General features: G+C 34.2%; 1 protein-coding gene across 7 annotated transcripts in view; it reads left to right on the top strand.

Moving 5' to 3' along the window:
• Window positions 1-15,480, top strand: part of LOC135136030 (hemicentin-2-like) — a 587,972-nt gene that overhangs the window by 333,143 nt on the left and 239,349 nt on the right. For all 7 annotated transcript variants that reach the window (XM_064065161.1, XM_064065158.1, XM_064065160.1 and 4 more), the window contains exons 2-3: window positions 3,527-3,668; window positions 6,432-6,640. In XM_064065161.1, coding sequence (XP_063921231.1) covers window positions 3,527-3,668; window positions 6,432-6,640 — 351 coding nt within the window. The remainder of the gene's footprint in view (window positions 1-3,526; window positions 3,669-6,431; window positions 6,641-15,480) is intronic.

Here is a 15,480-nt window from a genome sequence, read left to right as displayed (position 1 = left end):
ATCCTTTGAAATCATGAAGATATTTTAAGATTGGTTTAAGTCTTTTCCTCCGCGTGAGAACACAAAATCAACCAAATTTCATTTTCTTTTAACCGCTGATGATTGTAATCTGAACGTGCTAAAAGTCGAATTCGGTCGAAGTATAAACACAAACAGTCGAAGTTAAACAGACACTGAGAAACTGAGAATGTTTATATTTTTTCCCGTTAGTTATCTGCTTTAAATATACTCCATATTTAAAGACGCAGGAGTTGCAGAGATGTTAATTACGTCATTTAATAGAGGTTAACAGTTATCACAAAACAAAAATCGCAAAATCTATTTTTTTTATTTTTTAAAGAAGCGGAATTTGTAGGACTATACTTCAAGGGCAAGGGATTTTCTGTCAAAATAACCTTCTTTTCCACAATTTTTTACTAGCTTTGTTTTTCTTGGTAACGTCATCAAAATTGCAAAAACAACATAATTTTTTCAAAACGCCAATGTCGCCGTCAAAACTGAAAATAATAAAAATAATTATACCCAAAAAAACATCTGTATACACTTTGTAAATTTCTCGATGGACCCCCATGTTCTCATTCCGATAATTGATGTTACTAGCCTTCTAAAATTTACAAGAAGTTAGCTAGGTAGGTATGTCTAGTCTAAGGTGAACTCTAAAATTTAGTTGTATGTTTTTTTAAATCGTCCATTTTACGCAAAGTTAGAGGTAAATTTCGAGGGAGGGTTACTTAACATAATTTTGACATAACTTTGTGACAAATAACACGATGCAATATCAGATGATAGTCACAGTTCTACACCATTATATTGTTTTTTCTTAATACACATGGTATTCTTTGAATAAGCGATACTCAAAAACATGTTTTTATTTTCTTGTAGAGAAATAAGTATTTTGCAGTTAAGCTCCGCCCTCTTGGTTAACGCCAAATAAAAAAATCATCACAACTGATATCGGGCGGGTGGGTGGGCTTACATTTTGTCTTTTTGTTTTAGTATGTGTAGACTTATTTCGACAAAAACTTAAAACATGTCTAAAATGGAAAATTTGTATAAGGAAATATCGATTTTGCAATTAGGCTCCGCCCCATAATTGCAAAATCCATATTTCCTTCCAAAAATCTACCATTTTAAACATATTTTAAGTTTCATGTTGTGAAAAGAAGTCTAGACATATTAAAACAAAAAGGCAAAATGTTTTAAGTTTCTTGTTGTGAAAAGATGGCTATGTATATTAATAAAAAGAAGGGTAAGAATTATATTATAGGTCTCAACTTAATTCATTCATTTTAGACATGTTTTAAGTTTCTTGTTGTCGAATGAAGTCTCCAAATATTAAGAAAAAAGGCAAAATGTAGCCCCGCCCACCCACCCTCTCTCAATTCTGATGATTTTTTATTTGTCGTAAGCCGAGGGGTGGAGCTTAATTGTAAAATCGATATTTCCCTATACAAATTTACCATTTTCAACATATTTTAAGTTTCTTGTTGTGAAAAGATGGCTACACATATTTAGAAAAAAGAGGCAAGATGTAAGCCCCGCCCACCCACCCTATCTCTATTGTGATTATTTTCTTTATTCGTCGTGGGCCAAGAAGGCGGAGCTTAACCGCAAAACCCGCATTTCTCTGCGAGAAATTAAAAACATGTTTTTGCGTATCGTGTTGCTTAAAGAATACTAGGTATATTAAGAAAAAAATAATGGGCCAGGTGTGTGATTAACGATAAAATAAATTATTGATACAATCATTTTGTTGAAACATACTGTATAAGTGTTTCTAAAAAATCACAATACTGAAATTCAAGCAAAAGTGTGGCACAGGATGAATTATTTCAAGAACTATTTATTTAATTTGTTCAACAAATAATCTTTTGACCACGTTTTATAACCCCTAAATCTATGTTACTTCTGCAACAAACATTAAGAATCTATTGTGTGCTCGCTAGAGTAGATTAAAGTCAGTTCTTCCGGAACACATTTTTTTTTTTAGAATATCGTTGCTGCTATTGGGTTTAAATAATAAATCTAAAGAGTCACTCACTTATTTCAAAATGTAAAATGAAAATGTTCACATTTAATTTATCCTCCACGAACTCGGTTCCATCGATGTAAATTTAAAAGCTACTCAATTATAAAACCACAGTTTTATACGAATTCCACCAGCTAATTCAATACAACTTCACTGACGCAAGTAATGTCTGAATTAAAATAAAAATAAAACATTAACTGATTTTCAGCGAATTTTAATTAATGTAATGATAGTTACACGACTGATACAAAAAATGTTTAGTGGTTACAACGAATGCACTGACAATTGCAGTGCGTAAGTTGAAAATCGGTTTTAAATCTTGAAATAAGGTATTTATGTTTAATTCAGTCTAGTGTTTTGGAAGTGGTTTATTTAACTGCGTTCAGTTTCGTGAAAGTTTTACTAACGATTATTGAAAAATTCACCGTAGATTGCCCCGAAAATTGCAATACCTTTTTTACATGTTTCCGTTGTACCTATATGTAAATAGTTACTTGGTCATATTTAGTTAATAAATTTTTCAAATAAAATTTCTTATTCCGCATATTAATATTCTTGTAACGTGGAACGTGCTGCCAACGCTGGAATATAATGATTCGTTAAATTGAGGATATATGTCTCAATAGGGGCAGCAGAAGCTAATATAACCTTGTCGAACTTTCAACTACTGTTAAACTCGGCCATTTACAGTTCTACCACTCACAATGGATCTTCCTAATTTGAAAATCGAAGTGCCCATGGATATCTGGCATTGCTTCCGTTTACTTGGCAGATTGCCGAGACAGTTCCTGGAGTGGTTTCGTTATGGCCTGATCCAATTTATGGTCGTTCTGGAGGTCAAACGATGCATTTCTCGGGTCACTCTTGGTGTTCTTAGCGCCTCATTAACCCTGAGCTCGGGGGGTGGAACTAAAGAAACGCGACGCTTCTTTCTCTTAATAGATGCTTTAACTTTAATAAATGTTACTTGTGTCTAAAGGAAACTAAATTACAACGACTGAAGGTATTTTAAAAGCAGTAAAAGTCCGTTTCGAACTGTTCAACCGACATTTGTGGCAAAATTATTGCTGCCAGCCTCAATTATTTATTATTGCCGTTTTTTCCGGTTTAAGATCGCTAAGAGTTCATCTCGTCACGCTGAAAAAATTCGCCACAATGTAACACATAAATTCCAAGTTACTAAAGAAATTGTCTTCAAACAACAATAAAACTTTTCTTAATTTCGAGGTTTCCGCATAAAAGAGAACTTGTGTTCATTAAAAAACCATCTCGGGTGGAATTTACATCAACAAATTGTCGGCAAGGCCGATATAAAAATGACATACCACCGGATTCTGGAATTATCCTCTTTTTGCGCAAAGGCATGTTTTTAATTCCACGATGTAGAGTTTATCTGCTGTTGAAATCATCATGAGCTACAATTTTAAGACTTAGAAATTAAGTATCTCCGCTAATTCTTGTTCTAACTGGCATTTAGACGATATCTTTCTGTTCCAGCTAGTGCCACATATATGGTGGAAGCAGTCCAAGGTGGAGTGGCAAAATTACCATGCGACATAGTCCCTGCCCTTGCCGGTGACAAAATGCATATAGTCATATGGTTTAAAGACGGCGAGAATCGTAAAACTCCCATATACTCGTAAGTAATTAGCGCAAGCATGCTTTCTACAATTGCGTACATTTATTATAGCGTGTTACAGTTGGCAAGTCTTGATGAATGTCTCGCCGAGTACCACTATTAAATTATTTAAAGCGAATCGTTGAATAGGGATCAATTAGAATAACAACATGTTAACGTCATGTCTGAAATTCAACGTGTTGATTATTGTGTGTTGAGTGGACGTGTTTCAAATTATACATCGTTAGCGAGCTATCATCTCATTCATTCGCTCACCCCTTGAATCAATCACCTTTTTCGGGTGTCGCCGCATAATTAAGGGAAGTTCCAGTGCGTTTGCTCGATCTCGGTGATAATTCATTTCCCTTTGACAAGCGGTGCTATTAGTGATGAATTTAGATTATGAAAGGAGTATTGTCTTGATTGACAATAACTTTACAAACGTCATTCGCGTCTTGCTCAAGGTAGAGGTAATCGATTAAGGGGTTCTTGAAAAGATTTATTAATAATCACGTTCCTGATTCAGAGAAAAGATAAAAACAACTTGGATAAAATGTTTACAAAGGTGTATACAAAGTGTCTCAGTCATTTTGTGGCTGCTGACAGAACATAGAAAAATAGGTACACTTCCTTTGTGCAATCTCTCTACGGCAACTCCCTTTGTAAATGCATCAGCCTTTCAGAAAAGTAGCTTAAAAGATGTCTCACTTTCTTATGACAACGGTGACAGGTGATGTTAAATTGAAATATAATTTTAGTCGATTGTTAACCGCAGTATTGTAACAGGGTCATCTTGATAATTGACTAATTTCCTGTTTTTGGAGCGAATCACTCCTTGCAAAATATGATAATGCTTTCTCGCATCGCTCTGTTTGTTCATATTCTGTCTGAAATTTTACGCATATTACAGTTTTAATCGACACTAATTTGGTCCTCGTATTTAAAAAATTGATGAGTAGGCTTCGGATTTTATTTAGATAAAAAATGAATAAAAGGAGACATTTTTAGGTCCAAAAATTTACGATTTAGGTTGTAAAAATCTTAGTTTAGGTTAAAAACCTGGAGGAAAAAATATTTGCAACGAAAAAGCATACATCAAAAAAATATGTATTAAATAAAACATTAAACAAAACATTATAGAAACAAATATTTTATGTAACAAACAAAAAAATGATTAAAGAAACAAACGATCTATAGTTACGTCCACTAATTCTAAGTTATCGCAAAAAAATGGCGATCAAATTAAAGCAAGTCGCATTTAACAAAAAATAAAATAATAATTCAGGTATTTAAAATGAGTTACAAAAGCAAACTATTCTTAAAAAAATTAAATATTGAACAATCTATCACCATTTCGTAATCTTTTGGTAAATAATTTTTTCTCAGAGTGCTTTCTGAGGGTAAATGCCTTCCTGTATATTTATGCATAAAATTTTTAAACTCAGGACAACTAACTTTATTCCATGGAATATTTACTGCGGTAAATGCCCTACATGAATCGGTGCAAAATTGCGTAAAATCATTCTCGCAACTAATGTTTAATAAAGTGTGTTTACTGGATTTATTCTCGTTCTTTTTATGTGCATCGCCAATGCAGTGTTGTTCAAAGTGTGATTTTTTTTCGCACTTAAACTCGGAAACAAAAATGTGAACATAATCCAAACTTCAGTATTTTAAATGTTTACTTAGAGCTTTTCCACATCACAGTCTTTTAAAATTTACAATTAGGTTAATTAACACTTTAGGTCTCTAACGGTAAATTAGGCATTTTAGGTAGTAACAAATAGACGCTAAATAAACAGATTTTTTTAAATTCGGATAAATAAAAATTAACTCAATTTTATTTTTTTAATATAAGATTTATCTTCACAACACCAAAAACACATACAATATTTTTTAAACTTATTACTATTATTTGTAAAACTTCGCTAGTTCTTCTGAAATATTTAAAAAAGACAGTGTGACCCACAAAATTAATAGTCAAACATGACCCCTTGATTCGTAAAATGTTTGCATAAATAAAATATACTATACAATATTTTCTGTTTTCAAATTATATACCTAAGGGTGGATCTTCTTAGATGTGCCACCCTATAGCTTACGATAATTAAAAAAAGTAAAACTGAACATAAGGCACGTTTATATATTTTAATTATAATTTTTTTAAGTCAAAAAAACATTAAAACGTTCCTTCGGATTCACACATTCCCATTTCTAAAAAGATTTAATCTGAAAATTGATCAGCGTCAGACCTAGCTTTATAAAATGTCAAAGTAGTTGTTACTTCCTGCTACTTATTCGACGAAAATCGATTGCTACGTCAGTACGCTTTCTGAAATCTAAATGATAGCTGTCCTCACGGATTGCAAATTGCTGTGAATAAAATTTCACATATAGTGCAGTTATTCAAGATGCAAATTGAGGAAACTCGGTTACAGATATGCGATACGTGGTGGATTCGCTATAAATAAAATTAAACATAAAAAATACACGTACAATCGCCAAAAATTATTGCAGCTGCTACGTTCGTAGTTCTTCATTTAGAATATTAAAATGAAGCCATGAAGCAAGCATGAATTTTGTTGCCAATTATAAAGCAATTTATATGTATATTACATATGAATATTGCTCGCAGAAAACAAAACATTCAACTCTTCTTTAAATATTGTTATTTAGTGAATGATCAAGACGGAAAAATAAACGGTTGCAATCGCAGCTGAATGAACTTGTCGTTATTTGTTGAGGATTTTGTTCAACTAATCTATTTCTTTGTCGTCCTTCCAGGTTCGACTCAAGGGATAAACTTCCAGAGCAAGGAAAGCACTGGCATGACGAAAGTGTCTTGGGAGGTCGGGCTTACTTCCGCTATCAGGACAATCCAGCTAAACTTACACTGGACAGTGTCCGAGACAGCGACGGGGGAATCTATCACTGCCGAGTCGACTTTAAACAAACTCCTACAAGGAACATTAAAGTCAACTTGACCATCATCAGTAAGTTATAGTTTAATCTGCTTCCTGGATAAACAGATCAATGAGGCTTAGTGCTGTTACTTCCGTAAATTTTGACGTTGAAATTCGGCGGTCTGCGATGGCACTTGAATAAAATCGTGTCTGTTGGAATGCGAACTAACTTTAAACTCTCACTAAACTGGTGATTTTTGTATAAATTCTTAATTGTAGAATTGTTTAAATTTCTCTCAAGATATTCCAGTCGCATTCATTAGTTCAGTTGATTTATTGTTTTATTATTAGTCAACAAATTGCAATGAGATTTTTCCAATAATATAATTCATACAAATATGCTTGTTGACACAAGTTATAGATCCAAAGCTCCATTAAAGACGATACTGACTCAATTTCCTAGATATGCCTACAATTTTGAGGCAGCAGTGAGAAAATTAAAGTTACCAACTTGTTCCGATCATGCTCACATTATTAGCCACTTTTTATTCTGCCAAAGAACTAAAAATAATAATTATAATAATGATAATTTAATCCCCCAACCTTAAAAAAACTGTTCCTCATCACATTTTTAAAATTTAATATTCTGTTTACTGAAGTTTCCCTTTGTCGAAGTCGATATATTGAAATTGCACTGAACAGAGTACGAAAAAAGTCTCTCGTTTCCGTCTGTCTGTATCTCCGTCTGACTACCTGGCGCCTGTGTCGATTCTTATGAGACACGTGATATCCGAAACTACTGGACCGATTGTTGTTAAATTTTTTATGTATGTTAGGAATATCACGGAGATGGCAAAATACTAACCAAAATTTTGGGAATCCTATCCACCGATAATTTGATGACGTTATTTAAAGGAATTCCACTTTAAAGTGATTTGAATGTTAAGGTCAATTTTAAATTTGCCCCTGATGTTGCTGTTTGCTATTGACGTTGCCGTTGGAAGAGAAATACACCAGCGAAGGTATGCCTTTATATCATCTGTCGACGTTGCTGTTGAAAGTTGGCACGCTGTTGGGGTGACGTTCGAGATGACCAATTTTTAACTTTCGCTGTTGCATTGCCATTGAACTTAGGTTTTCAACCAATCAAATTGCGGTGGTGTGCAGTGCTGCCAACTTGAAGGAAAATCTCCTGAAGTAGGAGGGACCTTTTCCTAGTTGACAGCACTAATTTCACGAAAATCAAATTTTGATAGAGATAGTAAGGTGTACTAATATTACGCCATTTAATATTATTATAATATTATCAAGTACTAGCCCCGCCCACCCGCACTCACTTTTCATGGTGGGTATATTATTGGCCAAAATCAGTCGTATCTTCACAAATACTAGACCCACCCACCCTCCCTTTATTTGGTTTGAGGGTATATGATTTGCCAAAATCAGTCGTATCGTAGGAAGTATTAGCCCCGCCCTCTGTTTTCATGGTGGGTAGATCATTGGCCAAAATCAGTCGAATCTTTACAAATACTAGCTCCACCACCCACCCAGGCGCGGATCCACAATTGCAATTGCACCCATTGCCCCCCCCCCCCTGACATACGACCGAGGTACTTTATTTTGACCAATTTCAAAATTTTGAAATCATATTTCATTTTGTAAATACAGTACAACCTCTATAATCCGAACTCACGATTGTCTCAACATCCAGTAATCCGAACAGAGGCTATTTGAAGTCGATGCCTCTTTAATCCGAACAAAAACTTTGCAATCCGATCTGAACTTGAAAACATGCATCTACTTCCAAAAATGACGCAAGATCTTTCTGCATATGTTGTATGGAATATTTTGAAATTTTTAAAAATTGCGATAATTCAAAGCACTGAATTAATTAACTAATTCTGGAAAAACGGATGAAGTTATCGGAGACCCAAAGTCTACAAGAGAAAGTATTTGGTTAAATTTCGAAAATCGTCGAAAATGGGTCGAAATTTGCATGAGAAAAATTTCATTTTCGAAAAAAATTTCCTAAAAATTCTGAAAAGATTCAGAGATATATATCCCGACGTGCTGATTCCAAAAATATACCATGTTTATGGTAACGGAGCAATATTTTCGGAAAATTCGCTGTGAAATTCGAATTTTTCAAAATTTTTAAAAATTGCGATATTTCAACGATTCTGGAAAAATGGTTTAAGTTATCGAAGAAATGAAGCCAGAAGTGACTTCTGAGGTCCAAAATCTACAAGAAAATATTTAGTTAAATTTCGAAAATCGTCGAGAATGGGTCGAAATTTGCATAATGGAGGTAATACGAATACATAATGGAAAATTTCATTTTTGAAAAATTCATCTAAAAATTCTGAAAAATTTCAGGGTATAGATCCCGGGGTGTTTATTCCAAAAGATAGCGTGTTTATGGTCACAGAGTAATATTTTTTTAGAATGTATCTATTATTATCCATTGTTGCTTAAGAATTCTTTAATTTTTGTTTAATAAAATTTTGGTTTATTTCTTGAAGTTTGTTTTCAGTTGTGTATGAAGTTGTTATTCAATTCCCTTTCAGATTTTTGGGAAAATTGCTGATCCGAACAAATCGTTAATCCGAACACACCTTTTTGCCAATTAATTAGGATTATTACTGTACACTATACGTGTAATGAAAAGTACCAAATGTCACCCATGTTATGTGAAAAAGAGTATACTAGCTAAAATTTTATAAATTTTTTTGTTTAAAACGAATTTCTGGTCGATAGGTAAAATTGCACAAAAATTGCAGGGGGAGGGGGGGGGGTGGGGCTGAACGAAATCTTGTATCCGCGCCTGCACCCACCCGCCCTTTATTTTCTTTGAGGGTATATGATTTGCAGTGGCGGCTCGTGACCTAAAATTTTGGTGAGGCCACACCTTATGACGTAAAATTAGTTACATACATATAATTTTTTTATATCTGTAAATTACTCTACTCTGTCAGTTGGAAGTGATACCTGAACATTTTACAAATCACGATTCAAAAAATTTCCACTTTCATTTTGCCCACACTTGGCGACTTACTTAAAAAATTTGGAATTGTAAGTTGGTTTTATACGTCAATACTAGATGAAAATTTATTGAATCACGAATTTGGCGTTTTTTGATCACAGGAAATTTTAACATAAAAAAATATTAACCAAAATGCACCACATAATCAACTGTCCGGTAAGAACCGAGGTGGAGGTGGATGAAATTAATTCTTTAAAATTTCCGCGATTGAAAGACGTTTCTGACACGTCATGTCCTCTAAAGGGAAGCTCTTGTGTGCATAAAAATATAGCAACATCAATTGACCTTTTAATAATTTCTATTTCAATTTTGTGAGCAGAATCTAGAGTACTGACAATATTCTGTTGGCCGAGAAGAACAAACTTGCAAGTAGATGATATGTGATCTTTACTTTTGGAATGTTTTTCCAAGGAACGCAACAAATTTTTCAAATCTGCATATCCAGTTTTCCACCAAACCGATTCTCCACTATCCGAGAATAAAATACATGGCCAACAGAAAAGTTTATTCACAGTTGTACTCCCAGCAAGCCAATCATATTTTGTATACCAATTGAGACTGAACGCCCTGTTTTTTTTGTTTTTCTCTTTGAATTAATGTTAAGCTTAGATCTGGACATGGACGTTCGCTTTGCTTTACAAACAATTTAAATTCGTATGTTAACTTATTGAAGGGACATTTATTCACGAGGAAGTTAACAATGAAACAATGTCACTTGTATTTCGAACAGTAGAAATTACCTGAGTACCAGATGGGCCTACTTCCATGTTCATTATTATTTAATTACAAATAAAATTAATCGGAGTACCCACAATTCACTAGTACCGAACTCGTTAACGACAACGACTGAAATTAAAAATTTATGCACACTGCAAAATGCAAAACGCACGTGCTTGTTGACATATGATGTGGACTGAGCTAAGAAGGAGAACCAATCAGATAAGAGCTGCGGCCGGCCTCAAAACTATCTGTCCTAAAGCATTTGATTCCCATAATAAGCGGTAGCGGTAATACTATGCGTTGTAAAAACTTAGCCTCCTAGTCCTACCTTTTAATCAACCCGTGAGGCCGGCCTAAACGCATGATAATACATGATTGGTTAGAATAACGCTGCGCCTTTATTTTGTGGTTGGCATAGAAAGTTCAATTGTCGCGCTAATTTTAAATTACCCGTACATACAAAAAAATAGTATGGAAGAAAAATATTTTTTATGATTATGTATGGTGAGGCCCCGCCTCACCTGCCTCACCTGACAAGCCGCCACTGATGATTTGCCAAAATCAGTCGTATCTTAGGTAGTACTAGCCCCATCTACCCACCCTCCGTTTTCATGGTGGGTATGTCATTGGCCAAAACCAGTCTTCTCTTTACAAATACTTACCAGTACTTGTTAAACTGATTTTGGCAAATAACATATTCTCTAAGACAATAGTGGGTGGGTGGGGCTAGTACCTGCTAAAATCAGTTTTATCTTAGCAGTTACTAGCCTCACAGAACCACCCACCCACCCTCTCTTTTCTTAGAGGGTATGTCATTTGCCAAAATCGACTTATTTTAGCAGGTGCTAAAGCCATTTTCTTAGAGGGATTTCATCTGCCAAAATCAGTCTTACCTTGGCAGGAAGTAGGCCCGCCCACCCACCCTCTCTTTTCTTAGAGGGCATTTCATTTGCCAAAATCAGTTTTATCTTAGCAGCTACTAGCTAGAGTAAGAGTGATTTTGGCAAATGGCATACCTTCCAAAGAAAGAGAGGGTGGGTGGGCGGGGCTACTACCTGTTAAAATAAGACCGATTTTGGTAAATGACATTCTCGTAGAAAAATAAGGATTTTACAATTAAAATCCGCCCCTCTGCTTACGACGAATTAAAAAAATCATTAGAATTGAGATAGGGTGGGTGGGCGGGGCTTATATTTTGCTTTTTTTTTCTTAATTACATAGCCATCTTTTCACAACATGAAATTTAAAACATGGTTAAAATGGTACATTTTTTGCAAGAAAATATGGATTATGCAATTATGGGGCGGAGCCTAATTGCAAATTGCAAAATCGATATTTTCTCATACAAATTTTCCATTTTAAACATGGAACAAGTGACATGGAAATCAGAGCACCCAGTAATGTTAAGAATATTTTAATAATTTTTTGTATAGTTGTGTATTAGTTCAAGATAAGTAAACCATCAGTTCAAAGAGAATATTTCGAAAATTTTATTCCCGGGCTATAAACACGACATATTTTTCGAATCCGTACGTCGAGATTCTTTAATTTTTCAGTACTGTTGAAAATTTCGACCCTTTTCGACGACCACCTTCAAAAATTACCTAAAAAGATTTTTTCGTAGAATTCGAAGTCGAGAAGTTACTTTCGCCAGCATATCTTCGAAAACTCCTAGCATTTTTCCAGAATCGCTTATTGAAATAAGGCAATTTTTGCAATTTTGAGAAGTATTCGACATCGAAATCTATATTTAAGAATTTTTTGTGGATTTTTAGGCAAGTATTCAAGAAGCTCAATATTTCAATGGCAACCTTATGAAATTTTCGACGTTTTTTATTCAACCTGGAAAATCACCGAAGGAGATTTTTTTGTAGAGTACAACCTCCGGAAACTATTTTGGGTTTCATTTCTTCAGAATCTACTAACATTTTTCTTGAATCGATCAAAATACATGTATAAAATTTTAGGGTTTTTAAAAACTTGACTTCCAAACTGTATACCCTCCATTCATCAGAGGGTAGGTCATTTGGCAAAATCAGTCTTATCTTATCAGCCCCGTCCACTCGTCCTTCATTTTCTTAGAGAGTAGATCATTTGCCATTATCAGCAGGTACTAGCCCCGCCCACCCACCCTCTCTTTTCTTAAAGTGTATGTCATTTGCCAAAATCGATCTTATTTTAGTAGGTACTAACCCCGCCCACCCGCCCTCTATTTTCTTAGAGAGATCTCATTTGCCAAAATTAGTCGTTCTTAAGAAGTTTTATGTTGTGAAAAAAAAGTCTACACACATCACAACCTTTGTGTTTTTAATTTTTTCTTAATATACATTATTCTTTGAATAACACAATACTTAAAAACATGTGTTACATGGTAATTTCTTGTAGAGAAATAATAAGGATTTTGCAATTAAATGCCGCTCCTTTGGTTCTCGACGATTAAAAAAAAATCATCACAATTGAGATCGGGTGGGTGAGCGGGCCTTGTATTTTGCCTTTTTTTGATACACGTCTTTTCAGAACTAGAAACTTAAAAAATGTTTAAAATGGTAAATTCTTGTAAACAAATATGGATCTTGCCATTAAGCCCCGCCCCTTGATCAGACAACGAATGAAAAATTCATCACAATGGATAATTGAGATCGGGGTGGGTATGGGTGGGGCCTAATCTTTGCTTTGATTTTTTCTTAATATACATAGTATTCTTTGAACAACATGATACTCAAAAACATATTTTTAATTTCTCGTAGAGAAATAAGGATTTTGCAGTTAAGCTGCGCCCTCTTGGCTCACGACGAATAAAAAAATTCGTCACAATTGAGATAGGGCGGGTGGGCGGGGCTACATTCTGCCTTTTTTTCTTAATATGTGTATCAACGGTAACTTGGCAACGGGTTTATAAATGACAATTTTCAGCTCTAAAAGCAACGTCAGCGGGAACAGCAAGTGCAACGGGAACTTCAAGGCCAACAGCAAGTTTATAAATTCCAGTTCATACAACAAATGCTTCTATATATGTAGTGTACGAATTCTCTTTAAGTTTTTTCCCTAAACGGCCGAATGTTCACAAAAAAGTTTACACATCTTACCACTAACTCACTAACAGTCCGTGGTTATGCTGTTAGGGCGTCAACCTGAGGCCCGGCTTAATTAATAATTTTAGTCATCTGTTTTGAGGTGGCAAAATTCAAATCAAACAAATTTCTACGTGACATTTTTCCGATGTATAAACAAACATTCGAAGTTAAAGCTTGTTATTATTGCTGAGAAGCCATTTTTTCTGTTTTAATTATATTTTACTTTGTCTGTACTTGTGCAATTTTATTTTATTTATGCCGCTGATGTTTAAAAGAAAAAAATCTATAAAGATAGAGGTTAACACAAAATCTTAAGAATTTTATATAATTTTCAAAAAACAATTTGTTGGACTTGTACTTGGACCAATTTTTTATGTACTAAGTGCATGTAATGGAAAAAAAGTTCTTTGACAAATTTAACAAAGTTTATAGTTTGTTGAAATGTATAAACATCATATATTCAGTGTACGGTGTTCGTGATCTTGCAGGCAGGACAAAATAGCAGACCATGTAAATTTAATGCATTTATTTTGTGCCGATAGTAAACTACCACAGCAATAATTGTAATATGTGAGTTTTTAATATGTATAGATATGTATATTTGAAGTTTAGATACAACATACAGGATGTCTATAAATGATTCATACATCCAGTATTCGTTGGAAAAATTTAAATTTTTTAGATAAAATAATTTTGCCGCTTGTATGGAAAGATGTTTTGTATACGATTTTATTTTTAAAATAAGATTTAAATAAGTCACAAAAATATTGAAAGTGAATATCCTCGCTGTAAGAGGGACACAATCCTGACGTTTTAGTCTAAAGAATAAAGAATTCGTTGCAATAGAATTACACCAGTTGCCGTTGTGAAGAACCTCCCCCTTAATATTAAAATAGTTCCTTTAAACACTACAGCAAAATCCGCCTTCTAATTAAAAGTGTGAAAAGTGTGAAATCAGCAAAAAGATGGAATTTGTTAATTTTAATTAATTTTTACAACTTAAGCCGAAGCGTCTGCCGCCGCCCAAGGTGACTTATTCCATTATGCGCATCGACTACGTAAATGATTCAAAGTGCTGGCTGAAATTTATCTTGGCATTAATTCTGATTTACGAGAATCGCTGAAACTCGCTTAGTTTCCGTCCCATTTCTCATCTCGATCCATCTATTTGTCGCATCTAAGGCAGTCCCGAATAATTGCTACAGAAACATAAAAAAGTAGGATATCCCGCTGGCTTTAGCCATTCTAAAAAAATACACCACCGAAAAGACGAGATCCCGCAGGATACCATTACTAAATTAATTGGCCGGAATGAGCAAAAACGAGATCAGTTAGCGAGCGGCAAACGGAAAAATATATACACATCCAACAAATTTGAAGCATAAATTTAAATTGGTTTAAGTGAAGACGTTTTTTTGTATCTGTATGGTTAATGTTAGCCTTTGAAGACTGCACGCCTGAATTACTGCCGTTGGTACAAAAGCTCACCTTTTACTATAATATTTGAATTACACAAAATTTGCGTCATCTCTGACGCAAATTCTATCGAAAGTTGATTTGATTTGTACGCCTACTCTGTCAGAAACATGTAATATATCACTTCTCAAACAGTTTCATTACTGTATGTAAATACGGGAAAATAAAACGATTATAACGCCATGCTGACCTCGATGTCTTTGCCAAACACCCCAAAAAACGCTTATCCCCAGTATTAATGTTTGCCCAGTTTTGTTCGAGTTGATTCAACAACTCGTATTCTAAACAAATAAAAATAAATATAATTTACATATTTATTAGAGCTGCATCCCGACCGTTATGTCTCGAAATTTGGATATCCAGGATGTTTTAAATAATATATGGAACCTCAATACATAATCCATCAGCAATTCATGGTGTATTTTATTATTTAAGGAAGATATCAGTTTCACGTCGGGTTTTTATTGTGAGATTTATTTCTTCTCGATAAAAATTTTACAACTGTCAAAACAAATTTAAACAATCCGTCGGCACTGTTTGCTGTGTTTTATAATATTACAACGAGGGTAAATCACCACGTAATATCATGCGTTTCTTTATTGTTCTGCTTTTGTGCG

This window comes from Zophobas morio, unplaced genomic scaffold (assembly GCF_036711695.1).
Source record: "Zophobas morio isolate AGI-343-1 ecotype UQ-CSIRO unplaced genomic scaffold, CSIRO_AGI_Zmor_V1 ptg000026l, whole genome shotgun sequence".
In the NCBI taxonomy this organism is placed as follows: Eukaryota; Metazoa; Arthropoda; class Insecta; order Coleoptera; family Tenebrionidae; genus Zophobas; species Zophobas morio.
Note: the sequence above shows the minus strand (reverse complement) of the source record. Positions and strands in the feature narration are given on the sequence as shown.